This window comes from Saccopteryx leptura, chromosome 3, assembly GCF_036850995.1.
Source record: "Saccopteryx leptura isolate mSacLep1 chromosome 3, mSacLep1_pri_phased_curated, whole genome shotgun sequence".
NCBI classification, from domain to species: Eukaryota; Metazoa; Chordata; class Mammalia; order Chiroptera; family Emballonuridae; genus Saccopteryx; species Saccopteryx leptura.
The window spans coordinates 228,713,467-228,737,565 of NC_089505.1; the positions used below are offsets into that span (position 1 = coordinate 228,713,467).

General features: G+C 39.9%; 1 protein-coding gene across 1 annotated transcript in view; it reads right to left on the minus strand.

The window, feature by feature from the left end:
* Positions 1–24,099, minus strand: part of DNAH6 (dynein axonemal heavy chain 6) — a 300,118-nt gene that overhangs the window by 46,223 nt on the left and 229,796 nt on the right. The window contains exons 60-63 of the mRNA XM_066377849.1: positions 14,975–15,154; positions 11,470–11,703; positions 5,401–5,536; positions 854–1,023 (exon numbers count right to left, since the gene is read on the minus strand). Of these exons, the coding sequence (XP_066233946.1) occupies positions 854–1,023; positions 5,401–5,536; positions 11,470–11,703; positions 14,975–15,154 (720 nt within the window). The remainder of the gene's footprint in view (positions 1–853; positions 1,024–5,400; positions 5,537–11,469; positions 11,704–14,974; positions 15,155–24,099) is intronic.

Consider the following 24,099-nt stretch of genomic DNA (forward strand, 5'->3'; position numbering starts at 1 on the left):
CCTGACTATTCCCTCTCATGGGCTCCTCATCCTTTCTTTCTGCCCTTTAAAAATTGGTGCTTCTCAGGGTTTTGTCTGTTGCCTACCTGCTCTCCCTTACTCTATTACTTGTTATTCCTTTACAATTTCAACAACTCCCATGGTTTTTCTTCTCAACTCAGGGCTGATGATTCCCACACCTTTACTTCTAACCTATATTTCTCTGTAGAGTTTTCTGTCCACATATAAATTGGTCCCCAGATTGCTATCTACTCTGATAGCTGGCAGGCACCACAGACTCAGTGATATCTTTCTCTGACATGTTTCTTTTTTCATATTTGCTAAGCTGTTGACACAACTATCCCCTTTGGCAACCAAGCAGAAACTCGTAGCTGCACCAATTACCTCATGTCTATGTGCCCCTCCATCTCTTCAATCCACTATCTCCATGCTAATTCAGGCTGTCATCACTGCTTGCATAGATAGACTACTTCAATAGTCTTCTAACTAGTCTTGGTGACTATGTTTTTTTCCTCTTCCCAGTGCTGCCAAGATCTGAAATGGGCATCAATTTCCTGCTAATGCCCTCCAGCTGACCCCTGGCTCTCTGATAGAGAGCACAAGTCCCCTAACGGTGCACACTAGGATGGATAGGTTCAGGATAGTCCTCCAGCCTTTTCTTTCATTGTTTTCTGCATAATATATTATGTTCCGTTAATCATACAGGGTCTCTGTTTTTTAGACTCACCTCCCAAACTAAAATTGGCCATTGTTATTCTCTAAACAAATCTAATCAGTCCATGAATAATAATTAGCTGGTGAGCTTTAATAGAAATAGTTATAACACAGTCCTTTAATTTAAAAAATAACTTACCTTTTCTTCTTTACAACATTTAATGAGAATTAGCTTATGGAAAGAATTTAACGATGAAAGCCAAGGATCACGGCCTTTGGCCTCATTTTCCTGTGTCTTGAGCTGCTGCTCTCCCTCCATTTTGGGATAGCCGTCCCATTCTTGTGGGTTAATGTAAGTCTCAAAAGATCCTAAAAACATAATTTAAAAAGAGGCCTTAGAGTTGTTTGACTTTGCAATTAAACAAACATATTTGGTAATTTAAAAACCACTATATTTACTATCAGTTTTTTTTCTACAAATGTAAATATGTAAATTTCCCCCATCCAGCCAAATTAAAGAGCAAAGAATTTAAAATTTGATTAGAAAAAACATCAACAGAAAGCCATTTACAGAAAGCAAAGGTAAAAAAAAAAAACACAATATGTTAGAAATAAAAGTATGCATAGGAATAAAAGTGAGCAAAAGGAAAATTGAAGTGATAAGAATAACATTAGCTATTTGAAGGCAAATATAATTAAATCAGACAAATCAGGTGAGTTACATTAAAATACAAATCTCATAATAAAAACACAATAAAATAAACCTATATGCTCCAGATAATAGGAGAAAAATACATTAATCACTTCTGGAGGTAGAGGAGAAAGCAGAAAAAAAAATTGTGGTAAAAAACAACACACTATAATCAGTCTGTGACAAGGAAGCAAACTGAAAATTCTGGCATACATAATTTAAACAGTACAAATAATATATGACTAAATCAACATATATACAACTTTATGCACTGATAAGCATAATATATTGCTCCCCCTTCGCCCTGGCCTAATTATAAGAAACGGGCTTGCATTTGACTTGCGAGTTAGGATCCTAGTTAGCCCTTACAGTGGTTATAACATGCAGTGAGAATTAGTGTTGAAATTCCTGTAGGTACAGGGTGAGCTGTGTGCTGTGAGCCTCTCAGGAAGCCAACACAGCCCACAAGGAAACAGGTTCCTGGGGTCAAAAAGTAGGCAAATAGTTGGCTTACATTTGAGGCTATAAAACCACTTTCTCCAGTTGGTCTGCTGGTGCTTTCCTCTGAGGGTCTAAAAATGGCAATCAAAGAGTTGTTGACAGAAATTTAGTGACACTGAGACTACGTCCCTGCAGTAGTGTGCACCCCTGCAAGACTTCTAATTTCTATATCAGGTCCATGGCATGAGACCACAAGCAACAGCACATCAGAGTGCTCTTTGGTTGAAGGTGGCTGTATTGTTCTGAGCACCAGGTAACAGAACCATTCATTCCAAAAGGACTGCTTTTCTTTTGAGATTATTGTATAATCATTAGGGCTTTGACTAGTAAGACAGATAAGACAGCATGTTTTAAATGATAACTAATAGGACATAAACACTTAGCATCAAAGACAAAAGACTGAGGCAATTAGGAAGTTTTTGAAGGTAAGAACGACATTGGAATTATTAGACTTCATCTGCAAAGATCTAAAATCCATCTCTAGAGCATAAGTTATCCTATCACACATGGACAAACCTTCACGCTCTTACAGGATTTCCAGGATAAATCTTGAAAATTTACAAACAAAAGCAGGAAAATAGTTTTAAATTGCTGAAAAATAGTTCCAATTGATAGGGAAAACACACAGTGCCTTTGCTTGGACATGATGGCTTGTTCTTAGAATGACTTTGCCTTTCAGCCTGCACCTCTTCTCTCTCTCTCGGCCTCTGTGTTTATGAGGGTCTATCTGGGTCTTTCTGCTTTGGGTCTTTGTAAATGTCCATCTCTGGCTTCGCCTATGAATGTTTTTCTTTTTCTGTTCTACCTCCACTGCTAGCTGTATTTTTTAACTGGTCTACAATATAGAAACATAATTTCCATTTGATGTAGTTATTGAAGAACATTTATTTTTCTAGTCTTTATTAAAAAATCAAATAAGCATATTAGGATCCCAGAAATTCTGGCCCATGTGCTCAGTTAAGTAAGTGTTGCTATTAGAAGTACAGGAATAATTATTAAAAAAATAGAAATAGAACATAGGGTATCAAAGCAGATGAGGAAAGAGAAAGAATATGGACAATGTATTGAAATGCAAGAAAAAAAAAATTGAAGCAAAGAAAAAGTCTGCTGCTCTGTCCTGGTAGACAAAGTGTCATCTATGCCCTGAGGTCGTGGGTTCAATCCCTGGTAGGGACCATACCAGAAGCAATCAATGATTACACAGCTAAATGGAACAAATGAAATGAGTTGATGTTGATGCTTCTTTTTCTCCTTTCTCCTCTCTGTCTCTCACTTCCTCTCTCTCAAATCAATGGAATTTTTTTACAAGTCTGCCAAACAACAACAACAAAACAAAACCCACAAAATAAGATGATAAATGTAAGTCCAAATAGATCAGGGTTCCCTAGCCTCCTCTCTACTGACATTTTTTGGTCAAGTGGTTATTTGTTGGTTGTGACGGATTGTTTTGAGCACTGCAGGATGTCTACCCATATCCCTGATCTCTAGCAACTAGATATTACTAGCAACCAGAAATTTCCTCAGACACTGCCTAAGTCTCTCGGGAGACAAATCTTCCCTGGTTGATAGCCTCTGTAGTAGATCAATAACCATAACAAGTATAATGGAATTAAAACTTCTCTGTTAAAAAAGAGAGACTCTCACACCACTTAATAAAACCCCACGAAAGGTACACCGAAAACACAGTGACACAAGAAAGTTGAAAATGAAGAGTGTAAAATATAGAGGAGAACACTAAACAAGAAAAATCTGCTGCAATACTGTTAACACTATATATATATATATACACATATATATGCACATTATATATTTTTAAGGCAAAAATGCACTACTTAGGATAAAGAGAAATATTATTTAATAAAAAGGAACAATAGATAGGAAGATAATAATCATAAACCTATTTGTCCTCAACAGCATAGTTTCACAAAATATAATGGGAAAAATTTCAGAATTACAAAGAGAAATTATGTCATAGGGGTAGACTTTAGTATACCTCTCTTACATACTGAAAGATCAAATATAAAAAATTAGTAATATAAACACAATAAGTTTGATAGACTTTGAGGAGATATGACGTAAGTCAGGCAGAGATAGAGAAACACCAGAAGATCTCACTTATATGTGGAATCCAAAGAGAAAAACACCAAGTGAACACAACCCCCGACTCCCTAACCTCATAGATACAGAAGACAGACTGGTAGTTGCCAGAGGAGGGGGGAGGAGTGGGAAAAATAGATGAAGGGAGTCAAGGTACAAACTTCCAGTTACAATATAAAATAAATAAGTCCTGGGGATGTAATATAAAACATGGTGCCTATAATCATATTGTATTATATATTTGAAAATTGCTAAGAGAGTAAATCTTAAAAGTTCTCATCACACAAAAAATTCTGTAACTATGCGTGGTAATAAATGTTAACTAAATTTATGGAGTCTTGCATCCAAGAAATGTCACATATGGAACATTTTACATAAATTGAAGTCTATGTAAATTACAAAGTATCAATTTTATGCAGACTGTGAATATAATTTCTATAAGTTAATTAAATTATTAACAAAAAGATGGTTCCCAAATATCCTAAATGCTTTTGAACTAACAAGTTTACTTTTAGAATTGAAAGGGCTACATATTAAAAGTTGTGGGGCTGACCTGTGGTGGCGCAGTGGATAAAGCGTCGACCTGGAAATGCTGAGGTCGCCGGTTCGAAACCCTGGGCTTGCCTGGTCAAGGCACATATGGGAGTTGATGCTTCCAGCTCCTCCCCCTCTTCTCTCTCTCTGTCTCTCCTCTCTCTCTCTCTCTCTGTCTCTCCCTCTCCTCTCTAAAAAAAAAAAATTGAATAAATAAAAGTTGTGGGGAAAAATTACTATAGAATATTATAATTCAGAGCAGTTGAGTAGTCATTATCTATGGGGAGAAGAATAAGGGGACTGTGAAGAGTTATGAGGGGGTTCTGGGAGGCAGGGGTCTGGGAGGCTGGGACTGTTCTAGTTCTTGATTTGAGTAGTGGTTCATACGTATCATTAATTTTTTATTTATTTATTCATTTTAGAGAGGAGGGAGGGAGAGAGAAAGGGGGGAGGAGCAGGAAGCATCAACTCCCATATGTGCCTTGACCAGACAAGTTCAGGGTTTTGAACCGGCAACCTCAGTGTTCCCAGATTGACACTTTATCCACTACACCACCAGAAGTCAGGCTGTATCATTAATTTTTGATAATCAAGTTGTAGAACTGTAATTTTGTGGACCTTTCTGTATGCATGTTATCTTTTAGTAAAAAGGTTTAAAAATACTGTGAGATGCAGCTACAGCAATACTTAGAGGTAAATGTATATATCCTTAAAATGGGCATAATAGTAAAGATGAAATACTGAAAATTCATGGGCTAAGCATTCAAGAGATTTAGAAAACAATTAATTCACAATTTCTTAACAATAAAGATATTTCCTAGTGAAAAATACTGATATTGCAGGGAAGGTTAAAAGAGACATTAAAGTTAGGATTTATGAGCCTGTTTACAACCCCCTACAGCAGATCCTTTTTGCCATATTACCTAAACGTATGGAAATAGGATGCAACAGTATATATTGTGTAAGTCCTATAAAAGCTGGAAATGATTCTTCTAAGTCACAGCACGCAAACCACATGGGAGTAAGCAGCCAGGGAACTTCAGGCTTAGGTGGGCGTTCCTAAAATAAAACAGAAAGAAAACAAATAATAATTCACAAAGATAACCACAAAATATACCTCCATCCTCGTCTAAGTGAAAAAGCAAGCTCTAATAGCATGTTAAAAATAACCATTTACTTAAGACAAGTAATAAGATATGGTGAAATAGAAATGGTGTGGAATCAATTCTATCTGTAGATCTTTGCACAGAAGTGCAGCTGATGTAGGCTTTGGGCTTTCAGGCTGACATTGCAGAAAGCAGTTGATCTGGTGAAGGGTTAACATTAAATATGTTAAGTCTACTTCCAGTCTGTTGTCCAACACATCACACTAGTCTTTCCCCAACCCCAGGTATTCTTATGGTTAAACATTCCCCCCCCCCCCCCCCCCCCCCCCCGGAAATCTAGTCTCCAAACCAGATTCCCAGATGTTCTCACCTCTAGGAGAAAGGGAAAGCTGAGTAGAAGACCACTCTCAGTAGCAAGACAAGTGGCAATCTTATTCTGATTGGGTTAAATTTATGTCTAAACATTTCATATATTCCTAAAATTTTCTGGGGAAAGTATTATCCCATCTGACAGTATTCCATGAAGCACTTTCCATGTGAGTAAACAGTTTTAAAAGAGACAGAAACAGCTGTGATTGTAGAGTTAAACTAGTTCTTTATGAAAATTTCATGAATATTTGCCTGAGGTTCTATACCAGGGGTCGGGAACCTATGGCTTGCGAGCCAGATGTGGCTCTTTTGATGGCTGCATCTGGCTCGCAGACAAATCTTTAATAAAAAAATAATAATGTTAAAAATATAAAACATTCTCATGTATTACAATACATTCATTTCCTACTGCTCATGTTCATGGAGACAACACCAAATTTTTATTGGATAATGCGTAACATACGTGGGTCGTTGTATGGCTCTCATGGAATTACATTTTAAAATATGTGGCGTTCATGGCTCTCTCAGCCAAAAAGGTTCCTGACCCCTGTTCTATACATTTTAAAACAGCTTTTTTGAGATACAATTCATACACCATTGCTATTCACCCATTTAGAGCATATAATGTATTTTAATAAATTCACAGATATGTACAACCATCATCACACTCAATTTTAGAACATTTTATCTCTTCAACCATACCATGTAATCTTTAGCTACTACCCTCTTACCTGCCCACGCCCCCCAGCCCTAGACAACTACTAAACTGCTCTCTGTCTCTAAAGATTTGTGTATTCTAGACACTTCATACAAATCAAGTTTTATAAAATGTGATCTTTTGTGACTGACTTCTTTCACTGAGCTTAATGTTTTCAAGATTTATTCATGTTTCAAGGGGTGGTATATACTAGTACTTCATTCTTCTTTATAATGAAATAATATCCCATTGTATGGATATAGATAGCATAATTCATTTATTCCCTCATCAGCTGATGGATATTTGGGTTGCTTTTACTTTTTGGCTATTATAAATCATGCTACTCTGAATATTCATGATCAAGTTTAGTGTGGACATATGTTTTTATTTCTCTGTGGTATAGGCCTAGGAGTGGGCCTGCTGACTCATATGGCACTCCTATGTTTCTTTGTTTGAGGAGCTGCCAGATTGTTTTCCAAAGAAGTGGCACCATTTTTGCTCTTATCAGCAGCAGTTTATGAGGGTCTAATTTCTCCACATCCTCATCAACTAGTTGCTATCTTTTTGATTACACCCATTCTAGTGGGTATAAAGTGACATCTCCTTGTGGTTTTGATTTACATTTCCCTGATGAATAATAATGTTGAGCATCTTTTCATGGGCTTAGGTATAGATTCCCTGGAGAAATAGCTCTTCAGGTCCTTTGTTTATTTTTATGTTAGATCCTGTGTCTTTTTTCGTGTGTGTGTGTGACATAGAGAGACAGAGAGAGGGACAGATAGGGACAGACAGGCAGGAAGGGAGAGAGATATGACACATTAATTCTTTGTTGTGGCTCCTCAGTCTCCTTAGTTCACTGATTGCTTTCTCATATGTGCCTTGACTGGGGGGCTACAGCAGAGTAAGTGACCTCTTGCTCAAGCCAGCAACCTTGGGCTCAAGCCAGCGACCATGGGGTCATGTCCATGATCCCAGGCTCAAGCCAGCGACCCAGCGTTCAAGCTGCTGAGCCTCCACTCCAGCCAGATGAGCCTGCACTCAAGCTGGTGACCTTGGGGTTTCGAACTTGGGTCCTCCATGTCCCAGTCCGACAACACTTTATCCACTGTGCCACAGCCAGGTCAGGCTCATTTGTCTTTTTGTTATGGAGTTTTAAGAGTTCTTTATATATTCTAGATACAAATCCTTTATTAGATATGATTTAAAAATATTTTCTTCCATTCTGTGGGTTGTTTCATTTTCTGTATAGTGTCCTTTGAAGCAAAAACATGTTTATTTTTTATTTTTATTTATTTATTTATTTTTAGGTGAGAAGAGGGGAGATAGTGAGGCAGACTTTCACATGTGTCCCGACTGGGATCCATCTGGCAACCCCATCTTGGGCAGATGCTTGAGTACCAAGCTATTTTTAGCACTAGAGTCTGATGTACTCGGACCAACCAAGCTATCCTCAGCACCCAGGGCCACACACGAACCAATCAGGCTACTGGCTGCAGGAAGGTAAAGAAAAAAAGAGAAGGGGGAGCGGGAGGGGAGGAGAAGGAGATGGTTGTTTCTCCCATGTGCCCTGACTGAGAATCAAACCTGGAACGTCCATACATTGGGCAACAAACACTTTATCCACTGGTCAGGGCAATATATTTATTTTTGATGAAGTCCAATTTCTTTATTTTGTTGTTGTTGCTTATGCTTTTAGTATCACATTTAAAGATTCATTGTGAAATCTGTGGTCATGAAAATTTACTTCTATGTTGTATATTAAGAGTTTTAGGTCTTATATTTAGATCATTGGTACATTCTAAGTTAACAATTATGTGATGACAGGATATAACTTCACTTTCTTGCATGTGGCTATCCAGTTGTCCCAGAACTATCTATTGAGAAGACTTCTTTTCCCAATAAGTTCTCTTGGCACCCTTGTCAAAAATCAGTTGACCACAATCATATCACTTTCTATCTATCATCTATCTATCTATCTATCTATCTATCTATCTATCTATCTATCTATCTATCATCTATCTATCATCTATCTATCTATCTATCTATCATTTATCTATCTATCTTTATTCTAGATATACTGTCTTGACTATTGCTGTTTTGTAGTAAGCTTTGAGATCTGGATCCTTTCCAATTCTATATGAATTTTAGGATAAGCTTATCAATTTCTACAAAGAATTCATTGGGATTCTGATAGAAGTGATATTAAATTTGTAGATCAATTTGGGGAATATTGTCATCCTAACAATATTAAGTATCCAATCTATAAATGTGGGGTGTTTCTCCATTCGTTTGGGAACTCCAATGTCTTTCAACATGTTTTGTAGTTTTCAGAGTATAAGTTTAAACTTTCTTTGTTAAATTTATTTCTAAATATTTTATTCTTTCTGATGTCATTGTAAGTGGAAATGTTTTCTAGTTATATTTTCATCTTGTTCACTGCAAATATATAAAAAAAAACAAGAACATAATTTTGAAAATTGATTTTGTACCTGAAATTTTGCTGAGCTTTTTTATTAATTCTAACAGATTTTATTTTAGTAGGTTCCTTAGTGTTCTATATACAAAATCAGAGACTAGTTGTCTGCAAAGAGAGATAGTTTTACTTCTTTTCCAATCTGGATGCCTTTTATTGAATTTTCTTGCCTACCTGCCTTGAGAAGACTCTCCATCGAATACAACATCAAAAGGAGTGGTGACAGCAGATGTCCTGTCTTGTTTCTGACCTCAGGGGTAGCACCAGGCTCTCACTGTTATGTCTGATGTTAGCACGTGCCCTTTATCCAGTGGAGGATGTTCTCTTCTATTTTTAGTTTGTTGAGTGTTTTTATGATAAAAAAGGTATTGAGTTTTGTCAAATGCTTTTCTGTGTCTACTAAGATAATTATGTGGTTTTTCTTTCTTATTCTATTGATTTATTGACCTATTGATATGGAGTACTTATGATGAAAGTGGTAATACTAGTATTATGATACTAGTAACTAAATAAGTAAAGTAACTAGCTAAAAGATATCACCCAAACACATTTAGAAAAAAATCAGTCAAGAATATATATATATTTTTTTCTTTCTTTTTTTTGTGGTGGAGGAAAAAAAAGGTTAAGAAAAAAGCTTTTGAGAAGTTTCTGAAGATGATTTTTGGATAACTTTAAGGTTTTTTTTTGTTGTTTTTTTTTTTGTTTTGTTTTTTTTTTTTTTTTTTCTGAAGCTGGAAATGGAGAGACAGTCAGACTCCCGCATGCGCCCGACCGGGATCCACCCGGCACGCCCACCAGGGGGTGATGCTCTGCCCACCAGGGGGCGATGCTCTGCCCCTCCAGGGCATCGCTCTGTCGCGACCAGAGCCACTCTAGTGCCTGGGGCAGAGGCCAAGGAGCCATTCCCAGCGCCCAGGCCATCTTTGCTCCAATGGAGCCTCGGCTGTGGGAGGGGAAGAGAGAGACAGAGAGGAAGGAGAGGGGGAGGGGTGGAGAAGCAGATGGGCGCTTCTCCTGTGTGCCCTGGCTGGGAATTGAACCCGGGACTTCTGCACGCCGGGCCGATGCTCTACCACTGAGCCAACTGGCCAGGGCAACTTTAAGTTTTTGAGTTTGATGGTATTTAAAATGTATTAAAAAGTTTTTTTGTTCTTCATGAGAAGTAACAGGTGGTACTGGAATAGACACAGGCTCTGAAAGCTCAGCTGCAGGTTTGAATCAGACTGTGTCATGGATTAGTTATATAATTTTGGAGAGTTCTTTAAGCCCTCCAAGTCTTGGGAAGACTACAGACAAGGCAGCTAACAAGAGTGCTGTGAGCAACCAAGTAATGGTCAGCAGTAGAGTGAAGTGGGTAAGAGGACAAGCTCTACAGACTGCCAGGGTTCAAATCCTGGTTCCAAACTCTATTAAGCACAGGTACGTGATCATGACAAGTTACTTAATCTTCCTGTGCCTAATTATCTTATCTGAAGACTGGAGATAAAATTAGGAATTCATATAAGAGGACTACTGAGAGGAATAAATGAGTCGATATACTTCCATAGCAAGTCCTTTGTAAGTATTAACTGGGATTATGAAGTTAAGATAGCATTAAGCAAGGATAGAATATGCATGCACACAAGATGGGTGGGGCTTGGGGTCAGGGAGGCAAGATCACCTGGTGGAAAGGTCTCAGGCACTGGGAGTCAAATAAAAGCATCAAGTCCAGCCTCCCAGTGATACACTGAGGCTCAGATACAAGCAAACAGGTGCAGGTATCATTTCTGCAGGGGCCAAGGGTGGGCTCGAGCTTGGCAAGACAGAGCCAAGAGTTAGAATGGGGTTAGACGGAACTGTAGGCAGGATTTGCGGGGACTATGGCTTAATTCAGGGCCACCAGGTTTGTGTATGTGGGTAAGTCACTCCAATTTAAGGGGCTGGAGCAAGTTAGCTAAAAGGATGAAGACAGAGGAAGAAACTAGCGGAACTCATACTGCGGTATTGCAGAAGGTGACAATCAGGTTAGATTACTCCTATACTCTATAACGAAAGATGCACCCAGTATGTAGCGAGCGGATCATGATTTCACAAACTGTTCTGCTACATCTGTGAATTAGAACTTTCATTAAGTTCTAACTCTTCATACTTGTAAGATGGTCAACTTTATAGAACATCCCTTTTGTATGGTGAGGCCATTGCTGCATAAAGAGGTTCAATGTCACAGCACCCAGAGACTAAGTTCTAGTCTGGGCTTCCTGATCCCCAATGCTCCCAAACTGGGCCACACAGCCAAATGTGTAAACTTGGTAGGTGCCTGTGGGCTCTATCTATACTAACATTTACAATCTAAATTTGAAACAGGTACCTTTTCTAGTCCCGCAGAACCTCGGAGAAAGAAGTGCCATTCAGCATCAGTTAAGTTTCCTTGCTGACGCATGATCTCAACACAGAGCATAAAGCTGTAGATGAGTTTATGTTGTTCAAAAAGCCCTCTGGAAACATTGACATAAGCAGTTAGAAGGGTTTGTTCCAGCAGTATGTCCATGCGCTGCTGTAGATCATCTGCCTTCACAGAAGTTTCGATTGTTGTATTGAACAACTGTGGGAAAGAGAGCTCTGTCAGTGTTTTGTTTAATTCAGTTTCTGGGGAGGATATAAGACCTCTACTCTTCACCTGCCTCCTCCCATATTCAGGAAACAAACAGCACCACAGGCAATGAACACTCTACTATGAAAAAGTCCAGAATTTATCCCAAATCGATATGTGATAGTTATTTTCTGCATTCTCTCCTCTCTTCTCACTTTTTGGAAAAGGACCAATCCCAAACTCCTGACAAAAAAAAGGCATTATCTTTTTTTTCTTTAAATTGAATTTATTGGGGTGATGCTAGATAAAAAATTATACAGGTTTCAGGTGCCCAATTGTACAACACATCTCTGTACACTGCAAAAGGCATCCCCTTAATGAGAGGCAGAAAACGTTGAAAAATGGAGGTGAGCTGGCAGAACCGGTTGTCTCATTCTCAACTCAGATTTCATCATCCCTTTGAGTGCAAGACTAAAGGGCAAGGTAAGGTCATGAGCTTCTCTTGGCTCTTCCCCAACATAATTCTTAGGGTATGGGAAGAATGTGCTAGAGTTTTATTTGAAATTTAAGAGACCCCCTTCCTATTTCCTACCTGGAAATGTGAGAGCAAGCCCCCTGCTCTGGAGGTGGCCTGCACTACAAGGACACTGGGAAGGCTGCAGAGATGGTGACATTGAGGGCTTCAGCATGAGAGAGCCATTTCCTACAGCCTGTAAGTAGCACGTGAAGAAGATCTAAAAATTCCCAAGGACACAGCTGTGTAAGGAAGCTTGTGTAGAGGCTGAACTCATGGCCTTGTCTGGAAGTCATGGGGAAAGGGCACCTCGCAGCAGAGACTGGAGGAGTCTCACGAGGGATGAGACAGGCATGTGGCTTCAGTCTCAAAAGATCTGCAGCACAAGGGGCAAAGGTGCAAGGGGATAGGGCACTTACACCATGTTGTCTGGGTGGTGGGCTTCTCTCTCCTGCTGGAGTCTGATCTCCCAGAAGGAAGAATTAAAGCCTCACCCATCCCTGTCTGCCCCCATGGCACACTGAGGACCATTTACTACTTCATTAGTGTTTCATAGATGAAGAGTCTGTTTCCAAACCTTCATAAAAAAGCTGTTGAAATATCCAAACAATCTTTATGGCCCTAGACCAAGCTTAGGTTACCCTCCAGACATCTTGTTTAGTACCCATATGAGGTACAGCAAACATGTTGGATACAAGATCCACAGAAGTTGTTTGCTACCCCTCCCATTGAGAAGTGAAGTGTAGGCCCTGGCCGGTTGGCTCAGCGGTAATGCGTCGGCCTGGCGTGCGGGGGACCCGGATTCGATTCCCGGCCAGGGCACATAGGAGAAGCACCCATTTGCTTCTCCACCCCCCCCCTTCCTCTCTGTCTCTCTCTTCCCCTCCCGCAGCCAAGGCTCCATTGGAGCAAAGATGGCCCGGGCGCTGGGGATGGCTCCTTGGCCTCTGCCCCAGGCACTAGAGTGGCTCTGGTCGCAGCAGAGCGACACCCCGGAGGGGCAGAGCATCACCCCCTGGTGGGCAGAGCGTCGCCCCTGGTGGGCGTGCCGGGTAGATCCTGGTCGGGCGCATGCGGGAGTCTGTCTGACTGTCTCTCCCCGTTTCCAGCTTCAGAAAAATACAAAAAAAAAGAAGTGAAGTGTAAACCCCTTCTTCTTGAATCTGGGCTAAGCCCTGACTCAGCTGACCGAGAAGTCGCAGCAGAAGTGATGAGGCATGACTCCCAAGGCCAGGTCATCAGAAACCTTGAAGCTTTTTTTATACCTTGGTTTCTTAGAACGTTTGCTTTGGGAAGGTACCCTCTTGGAACTCAGCTGCCATGTTGTAAAAAGCCTAAGGCACATGGAGGGCCGATGTAGGCCACTGTTGATAGCCCAGCCATGCGGGTGAGCCAGTCTGGATGTCCAGCTGATTGAGCCTTCAGATGACTGCAGCCCCAGAAACAGGGTTCACTGGAGGAAGTGGCATTGAAGCCGGGAGGGAGGGCACTCTAACCAAAAGGAGTGTCAGAAACATAAAGCACCCAGTGAGTGTGGGGAAAATCTGGCTGCTACAGAGGAGTAATGGGAAGTGTGGCTGGAAAGATAGAACAAGCACTTTGGAGTGTGAACTGTGTTTGATGGACAGTATCTGCAAAAATCCATTTAGACCCCAGTCTTGGAAAACACTACGCATAAGCTGGCCTGGCTTCCAGTGCAAGAGCCAGCACTAACCAAAGGTATCAGGGCCTATAACAGGAAGCAAAGATGTGTTACAGGGAAAGGCATTCAGTTTTCTACTGTGTGTGGCATATACGAAGAGGCCTTTGTCTGTTGAGCTGTGTTATGGGTATGAGTACAGGTGATTAGACGTGAAAGTAAGCTAAACTGCTCTGCACAGAGCAGGCAACAACATAGACAAGAGGGGAGCAGGAGCTGGTAGATGGGAAACTGAGCCAGTAGGGTGTGTGTGGGTGGCTGAGAAGAGGTCACCAGTAACTGAGGGAGACCTGGGAGGGAACGGAGGGACCACTGAGGGGGCTGGGTAAGTTTTGCTGTGTAGTCAGCGGTGCAAACTCTCTTTCTTTCCTGGATATCTTCAGGTGAATTGACATTGCCTGCCAAAAATTTGTGACACTGAATTTGCTTCTGGGAGATATGGAATGCTGCCCCAGAGAGGATGAGGGCTGGAAACATCCCAGTTAGGAGACATCAGCTGTAACTGAACTGTGAATGAGCTCTGGAAGGGAGACCATCAGTGAAACAAGGCAGTCTTACAGAAAGATGGGGGGAGTGGGAAGGGAGCAAAGGACAGCACCTCTAAAAAAAAGCCAGGGGTGGGAGGACAGCCCATTGTATGAAAAGTTCTGGAAAAAAAAAGACACAGGCCAATTAATTAGCTTAAGTATCAGTGCTGGCATAGGCTTGAGTTACTTGACCAGAGGAAAGGACGCTGGATTACTGTGGAGAAAGTATAAAGAAATAGCGCAGAGTTGTGACCCTTAAAAAAAAAAAGGCAGGCCAGAATGAAAACAAGCTTGCTAGTTAGTGAAGGAAGCCCAGAGAAAACCTCCCTTTTGTCCCAGGTCAGAGCGTCTGAGTGTGCGGGGCACTGGAGTCTATAGGAGACGGGCAGGTGCAGCAACCTGTGAACCGGACATCCACACCCAAGCTCCTGGAGGATTCCACCCCACAACTAGACTCATGATCATCTGAGGCCAGGAGGAAGTTGACAGGGTTTAAAAGAAAACCAAAGAGATAAATTTCACTAACAGCAAAAACACACTTACCTGTTTAAAGTATTTTAATGAATACTGATACATGGGATCAATTTCTGAGAGGCTGGCGATCACGAAGTACATAACAGAGCCCTGAGTGGCAATGGGACGGTACTTCTCCCGAGCGACGTTTATCATCACTTCAGTGGACTCTGCTTCCTTCAGCCTGCTTTTAATGGCACCAGAAGTGATCTGAATAAACATATGAAGACAGGTTCTTAAGGATATGTTTTTTAAGAAATGGTGGGATTGGCCTGACCTGTGGTGGCGCAGTGGGATGAAGCGTCGACCTGGAACACTGAGGTTGCCGGTTCGAAGCCTTGGGCTTGCCTGGTCAGGGCACATATGGGGGTTGGTGCTTCCTGCTCCTCCCCTTTCTCTCTCTCTCTCTCTCTCTCTCCCCCCTCTCTCTCTCTAAAAATAAATAAATAAAATATTAAAAAAAAAAAAAGAAATGGTGGGATTTGGGGAATGTATTCAGTTAGGTCTAGAAAATACAGTAAATAAAGATATGGTGAATTCCTGGTTATAATAAGGAGAAACAGGCAAATGGGAGCAGGAAATATGAACAGCCCTGAAAAAAACGGAGAAGAACCTCTCTGAGATGCAAACCTGAATTCTTCTGAAATAGAAACACTGAAACATCTCTCAGTTGCTCCCTGATTTCCAATTGAGCAGAACTAAAATGATTCAACCTTGACACAAGGAAAGGGACACCCATAGCTTTTGGAATGCTGTCCAAAATCAGTGATTAGCGAGAGGCTGGAAGAAAGTGCTAACCCATCCCACTCTGAAGTAACAAAGGAGACTAATATTTCCTCTCTCTTCCCCTCTCACTCCCAGGGATAGGCATAAGGACATCTGGGGATGGAAGGTCTTGTTTGTGAAAGGTTGTACCCAACTTAAGTGGAGACGTTTTCAGTGTCCTAGATGTTCTCCTGGTTTCTGCATTTTAGATCTGTGGCCCTGGGGAAACTTTCAGCAAGTGGCCTTTCCAGGATTCCCTGCTTTGTCTCCCTCAGTCTCTCTACATTGCTGGCTGTCCCTGTCCTCCCTGTCCTTCCACTTTTTTTTTCAGCAGTGGCTGTCTGCAGGTTGGAAGATCCTTTGTCTCTAGAAAGTCAAAGGGTCTGGGGCAGAGACCATGAAAATTTACTGTGCGGCTCTGCTGTTAAGTATTTGCTATAGTAAAGAGAGTTATGGGGGACCTCAGGTTTCTGTCTAGACTCTCAGTGTCCACTAGATATATAATGTGAGCTGCATATATAATTCTAGCTTTTCTAAGTTTATTACAAGTAAAATTAATTTTAAGAATATATTTTAGTGATGTCACAGAAATGGCGCCGTGAGCAGCGCGTCCGACAGATCTCCCCAAAATCTCAACAAATTTATCAACTAGAAACAGAAAACTTTATCCTTGGAGCATTCCAGAGTTCCACACACACTGAAAGCGAAAGGATTGTTATCACTTGAATCTGAGAGACGGGTCAGAGCTGAAGGTGTAGAGGAAGCTAACTACCACACGGACGTTCATTCAAGCCGAGGAGGGAGTACGCCTGTGGTGAGTCAACCCACGCGTGCAACTGCCCGCCCACACTCGGGGAGTGGCAGCCTGGGTGCTGCGAGCAGCCCCTGGCATGCCGTGAGAAACCGCGCGTGCCCTGTGCTGCAGTCCGGTCACAGAGCGAGCTCCCTTGCACCGCCAGCATCCCCAGCGGCCCGCGCACTGCGAGTGAGAGTCCCCAGCCACCGGTGCCGAGGGCACCCCATTCACTCGCGTGCCCTGAACGTCCCACGTGCCCAAACGCCCAGAGCACCCCACTTGCCCGCACACCCAGAGTGCCTCATTCTCCCATGTGCCCAGTGCACCCCAGCCGCCAGCAGCAAGGTGAGCGGGAGGGGTGCCAAGGCTGTCTTCCCTATTCTGGAGATTCTCTCCGTGGGCGGGGCACCTCACCCAGCCATTCAAGCTAACAATCAAGCGTTGGGGGAGGGGCACGCGGGCAGCCTGAAATACTTTCTGGAGCACAGCTGTGGATCCAATCACTGAAATTAGCTTAACCCACGAAATCTGCGCACCCACGGGGCTCTAATTGATAAAATCTCTCTCAGTTCAGCGATCCAAGACAAGAGGCGTGATATTTTTTAGTGCCTCTCACTAAAGGGGCAGAGGCAACTTCTGATTGACAGAGCCTCCATATTCAGGGATATACACTAACAAGAGGGACTTGGCAGATATTAAGATCTAAACAGCAAGCAGCGACTAGTGCCTCTTATTCCCAGCCAAAACAGGCTACAAAGTGTGGAAAGCCTGGGTTGAGTGGTCCAACTGAATGCTAGGCGCTGAACAGTCACCTTGACAACAATTGACTCCCAGCCCTGCCTGATTACGCTGGAGGCTCTAACTGCCAGAGCCTTACCCAGAGCCTTGCGCTGAGTGGGGATAGAGTGGGGATTTCCCAGCTCTTTGAGCCTCTTACTCCCCAGGCAGAAGCAGTGGCAGCCTCATAGCTGGATCACCAGGCTGCTAATTCAGGAAGGGGAGACTAGGAGAGAGACTCCGGGAAAGCAAACTCTCTCATTGTTGGACCATGCAAACGCCAACAAGCCTTGACTACCAGCGAGACTAAAGCCAATTATATGACATTGCCATAGAATCCCATCAACTGCAAATCCCTACCTAAGCGTGACACAGGGGCAGAGCCTGAGGTACAGAGTCACTGACCAGGAAGAGGGAAAGAAAAGAAAAAGGAAGAAGTTAACCTCTCAAAATCAAGAAAAATCCACAGACTTTATAACTTGTCCCACTAATTTTTCATTGTTGTTGTTTGTTTCTTCTATCTTATTGCCTTTATTATTATTATTTCTATTTCCTCCACCTCGGTCCTATTATTCTCTGCCCATCTTATGCTTCCCTTTTCTTGAACTACACTACCCATGAGTGTTACATTTTATTTCTTTTCTTCATCCTTACTCTCCTTTAGGGTTAAACTCCAAAACCCTTAACTCTCACTCTCTCCCCTTTTGTTCTTTTTTTTCTTTTCCTTTTTTTCTTCCTTCGTTTTCCTCTTTTTCTTATTTTTTCCTTCCTATTCGTTTCTTCCTTTCTCCTTTTACTTTTCCTCCCATTCAATCCTCAATCACAAACAAATTATTTAATTTGGGACTCAAGTTGTTTTTTTTTCTGGATTTTTTTTTTTTTTTGCTTTTGGTTTTCTTTTCTTTGTTTGTTTTTGTGGTGTTTTGGGTACTTTTTACGTTGCTTTTTAACTCAATAGCATTCCTCCCAACCCAAGGTCTCCATTGTATTTAGTCTTCGCTCCACTTAATACAACAGATTTTTACTTATTATTTTTATTTATTTTTTCTTCTTCTTTAATTATTTTTTTCTCCTTTTTTCTGTTTCCCTCTTATCCCTCTCATTATATCTCTTAGTCGACCATCACTTACAAGCAAATCATTTTATGCTTGTCTAAGATTTTCTCCTTTTTTTTTTTGCAATTAGTAGGTCCCTACTCCCTTTTTGTCCCTTGAACTCTTCACCCCAAATCAGGCCCTCCGTTATAGGCAGTTTTTGTTCCATTTAGCATAATATAATTCACAGGTCACCACAATATTTCCCTAAGGAGGGGAGAGGAGGGGAAGAGAAGAAAGAAAAAAGGGGGAAATAATAAATTATTACTGTTTTTTTCTGTGGGGTGTTTTCCTTTTTTTTTTTTCTTTTTATTCTTTATTAATTCTAATTAGTGCTATCAACAAGACCACCCTCAGATGCCAATAAGAAAAAGGAAATCGAATATTATGGAAACAAAAGATAGAGAGGTAACACAAATAGATGTGGAAAAATCTATGGAGAAAAGATTTAATATATTGGAAGCCTTGGAGCTAAATGACAGAGAATTTAAAATAGAAATCTTAAAAATACTCAGAGATATACAAGAAAACACAGAAAGGCAATATAGGGAGATCAGAAAACAACTCAATGATCACAAAGAATATATTACCAAGGAAATTGAAACTATAAAAACAAATCAAACAGAAATGAAAAACTCAATTCACAAGCTGAAAAACGAGGTAACAAGCTTAGCTAATAGAACAGCCCAGATAGAAGATAGGATTAGTGAAATAGAAGACAAGCAACTTGAGGCACAACAGAGAGAAGAAGAAAGAGACTCAAAAATAATAAAAAATGAGAAAGCCCTACAGGAATTGTCTGACTCCATCAGAAAGAATAACATAAGAATAATAGGTATATCAGAGGGAGAAGAGAAAGAAAATGGAATGGAGAATATACTCAAACAAATAATAGACGAGAACTTTCCAAGCCTGTGGAAAGAACTAAAGCCTCAAATTCAAGAAGCAAACAGAACACCGACTTTTCTTAACCCCAACAAACCCACTCCAAGGCACATAATAATGAAGATGACACAAACCAATAACAAAGAAAAAATTCTCAAGGCAGCCAGGGAAAAGAAGAGTACAACATATAAAGGAAGGCCTATTAGATTATCATCAGATTTCTCAACAGAAACTCTACAAGCTAGAAGAGAGTGGACCCCGATATTTAAAGCCCCGAAAGAGAGGAACTTTCAACCAAGAATACTATACCCATCAAAGTTATCCTTCAAGTATGAAGGAGATATAAAAACATTCACAAATACAGAAAAGATGAGAGAATTTATCATCAGAGAGCCCCCACTCCAGGAAATACTAAAGGGGGTTTCCCAACCAGATTCAAAGAACAAAAGAAAACAAAACCACAAGTAACAGCTCCACCAAGAACACAATAAAACCAAACTTAAACTGTGACAACAAAAGAAAAAAAGAGGGGAGAGGATGGAGATTAACAGTAGCAAAGGACGATGAAGTGCAGAAATACTCATAAGATAGGGTACTACAATGAACATGGTAGGTACCCTTTTCATTACTTAATGGTAACCACCCTTGAAAAAACCACCACAAAAACACTTGACTTAAAAAAGGTAGCAACAGAGGAAAGAAGTATGGAATACAAACAAACAAAAACAAATGATAGAAAAACAAAAGAGAAGAATCAAACAAGATACAAAACTAACATAAAGCAATTTATAAATTGGCAATAGGGAACCCACAAGTGTCAATAATTACACTAAATGTAAATGGATTAAACTTACCAATAAAAAGACACAGAGTAGCAGAATAGATTAAAAAAGAAAATCCAACTGTATGCTGCCTAGAAGAAACACATCTAAGCAACAAGGATAAAAACAAATTCAAAGTAAAAGGCTGGAAAACAATACTCCAAGCAAACAACACCCCAAAAAAAGCAGGTGTAGCAATACTCATATCTAATAATGCTGACTACAAGACAGAAAAAGTACTCAGAGACAAAAATGGTCATTTCATAATGACTAAGGGGACACTGAATCAAGAAGACATAACTATCCTTAATATATATGCACCAAACCAAGGAGCACCAAAATATATAAGACAGCTACTTATTGACCTTAAAACAAAAACTGACAAAAATACAATCATACTTGGAGACCTCAATACACCGCTGACGGCTCTAGATCGGTCATCCAAACAGAGAATCAATAAAGATATAGTGGCCTTAAACGAAATACTAGAACACCTGGATATGATAGACATCTACAGGACACTTCATCCCAAAGTGACAGAGTATACATTTTTCTCTAGTGTACATGAAACATTCTCAAGAATTGACCATATGTTGGGCCACAAAGACAATATCAGCAAATTTAGAAAAATTGAAATTGTACCAAGCATATTCTCTGATCATAAAGCCTTGAAACTAGAATTCAACTGCAAAAAAGAGGGGGAAAAACCCACAAAAATGTGGAAACTAAACAACATACTTCTAAAAACTGAATGGGTCAAAGAAGAAATAAGCGCAGAGATCAAAAGATATATACAGACAAATGAAAATGAAAATACGACATATCAGAATCTCTGGGATGCAGCAAAAGCAGTAATAAGAGGAAAGTTCATATCACTTCAGGCCTATATGAACAAACAAGAGAGAACCCAAGTAAACCACTTAACTTCACACCTTAAGAAACTAGAAAAAGAAGAACAAAGACAACCAAAAACCAGCCGAAGAAAGGAGATAATAAAAATCAGAGCAGAAATAAACGAAATAGAGAACAGAAAAACTATAGAAAAAATCAATAAAACAAGGAGCTGGTTCTTTGAAAAGATCAACAAAATTGACAAACCCTTGGCAAGACTCACCAAGGAAAAAAGGCACAGGACTCAAATAAATAAAATCCAAAATGAAAGAGGAGAGATCACCACAGACATCATAGATATACAAAGAATTATTGTAGAATACTATGAAAAACTATATGCCACCAAATACAACAATCTAGAAGAAATGGATAAATTCTAGAACAAAACAACCTTCCTAGACTGAGTCATGAAGAAGCAGAAAGCCTAAACAGACCAATCAGCAGGGAGGAAATAGAAAAAACTATTAAAAACCTCCCCAAAAATAAAAGTCCAGGCCCAGACAGTTATACTAGTGAATTCTATCAAACATTCAAAGAAGACTTGGTTCCTATTCTACTCAAAGTCTTCCAAAAAATTGAAGAAGAAGCAATACTTCCAAACACATTTTATGAGGACAACATAACCCTCATACCAAAACCTGGCAAGGATGGCACAAAGAAAGAAAACTACAGACCAATATCTCTAATGAATACAGATGCTAAAATACTAAACAAAATACTGGCAAATCGAATACAACAACACATCAAAAAAATAATACATCATGATCAAGTGGGATTCATCCCAGAATCTCAAGGATTGTTCAACATACATAAAACGGTTAACGTAATACACCATATCAACAAAACAAAGAACAAAAACCACATGATCTTATCAATACACGCAGAAAAGGCTTTTGATAAAATACAACACAATTTTATGTTTAAGACTCTCAACAAAATGGGTATAGAAGGAAAATATCTCAACATGATAAAGGCCATATATGATAAACCATCAGCCAACATCATATTAAATGACATAAAACTGAGGACTTTCCACCTTAAATCAGGAAGAAGACAGGGTTGTCCACTCTCTCCACTCTTATTTAACATGGTGCTAGAAGTTCTGGCCAGAGCAATCAGAGAAGACAAAGACATAAAAGGCATCCATATCGGAAAAGAAGAAGTAAAGGTATCACTTTTTGCTGATGATATGATCCTATACATCGAAAACCCAAAGGACTCCACAAAAAGATTACTAGAAACAATAAATCAATACAGTAAGGTCGCAGGATACAAAATTAACATACAAAAGTCCATAGCCTTTCTATATGCCAACAATGAAATATTAGAAAACGAACTCAAAAAAATAATCCCCTTCACGATTGCAACAAAAAAAATAAAATACCTAGGAATAAACATAACAAAGAATGTAAAGGACCTATATAACGAAAACTACAAGGCATTGTTAAGAGAAATAGAAAAAGACACAATGAGATGGAAAAATATTCCTTGTTCTTGGATAGGAAGAATAAATATAATTAAAATGGCCATATTACCCAAAGCAATATATAAATTTAATGTAATTCCCATCAAAATTCCTATGACATTTTTTAAAGAAATGGAACAAAAAATCATCAGATTTATATGGAACTATAAAAAACTCCGAATAGCCAAAGCAATCCTAAGGAAAAAGAATGAAGCTGGGGGCATTACAATACCTGACTTTAAACTATATTATAGGGCCACGATAATCAAAACAGCATGGTATTAGCAGAAAAATAGACACTCAGACCAATGGAACAGAATAGAAAGCCCAGAAATAAAACCACATATATATGGTTAAATAATCTTTGATAAAGGGGCCAACAACACACAATGGAGAAAAGAAAGCCTCTTCAACAAATGGTGTTGGGAAAACTGGAAAGCCACATGCAAAAGAATGAAACTCTACTACAGCCTGTCCCCATGTACTAAAATTAATTCAAAATGGATCAAAGACCTAAATATAAGACCTGAAACAATAAAGTACATATAGGAAGACATAGGTACTAGACTCATGGACCTGGGTTTTAAAGAACATTTTATGAACTTGACTCCAATGGCAAGAGAAGTGAAGGCAAAGATAAATGAATGGGACTACATCAGAATAAAAAGTTTTTGCTCAGCAAGAGAAACTGATATCAAAATAAACAGACAGCCAACTAAATGGGAAATGTTATTTTCAAACAACAGCTCAGATAAGGGCCTAATATCCAAAATTTACAAAGAACTCATAAAACTCAACAACAAACAAACAAACAATCCAATAAAAAAAATGGGAAGAGGACATGAACAGACACTTCTCCCAGGAAGAGATACAAATGGCCAACAGATATATGAAAAAATGCTCAGCTTCATTAGTTATTAGAGAAATGCAAATAAAAACTACAATGAGATACCACCTCACCCCTGTTAGATTAGCTATTATCAACAAGACGGGTAATAGCAAATGTTGGAGAGGCTGCGGAGAAAAGGGAACTCTCATCCACTGTTGGTGGGACTGTAAAGTTGTACAACCATTATGGAGGAAAGTATGGTGGTTCCTCAAAAAACTGCAAATAGAACTACTTTATGACCCAGCAATCCCTCTATTGGGTATATACCCCAAAACCTCAGAAACATTGATACGTAAAGAAACATGTAGCCCCATGTTCATTGCAGCACTGTTCACAGTGGCCAAGACATGGAAACAACCAAAAAGCCCTTCAATAGAAGACTGGATAAAGAAGATGTGGCACATATACACTATGGAATACTACTCAGCCATAAGAAATGATGACATCAGATCATTTACAGCAAAATGGTGGGATTTTGATAACATTATACGGAGTGAAATAAGTAAATCAGAAAATAACAAGAACTACATGATTCCATACATTGGTGGAACATAAAAATGAGACTAAGAGACAAGGACAAGAGTGTGGTGGTTACCAGGGGTGGGGGGAGGGAGGACACAGGAGGGAGGGAGAGGGTTAGGGGGTAGGGGGAGGGGCACAGAGAAAACTGGATGGAGGGTGACAGAGGACAGTCTGACTCTGGGCGAGGGGTATGCAACATAATTTAATGACAAGATAAACCTGGACATGTTTTCTTTGAATATATGTACCC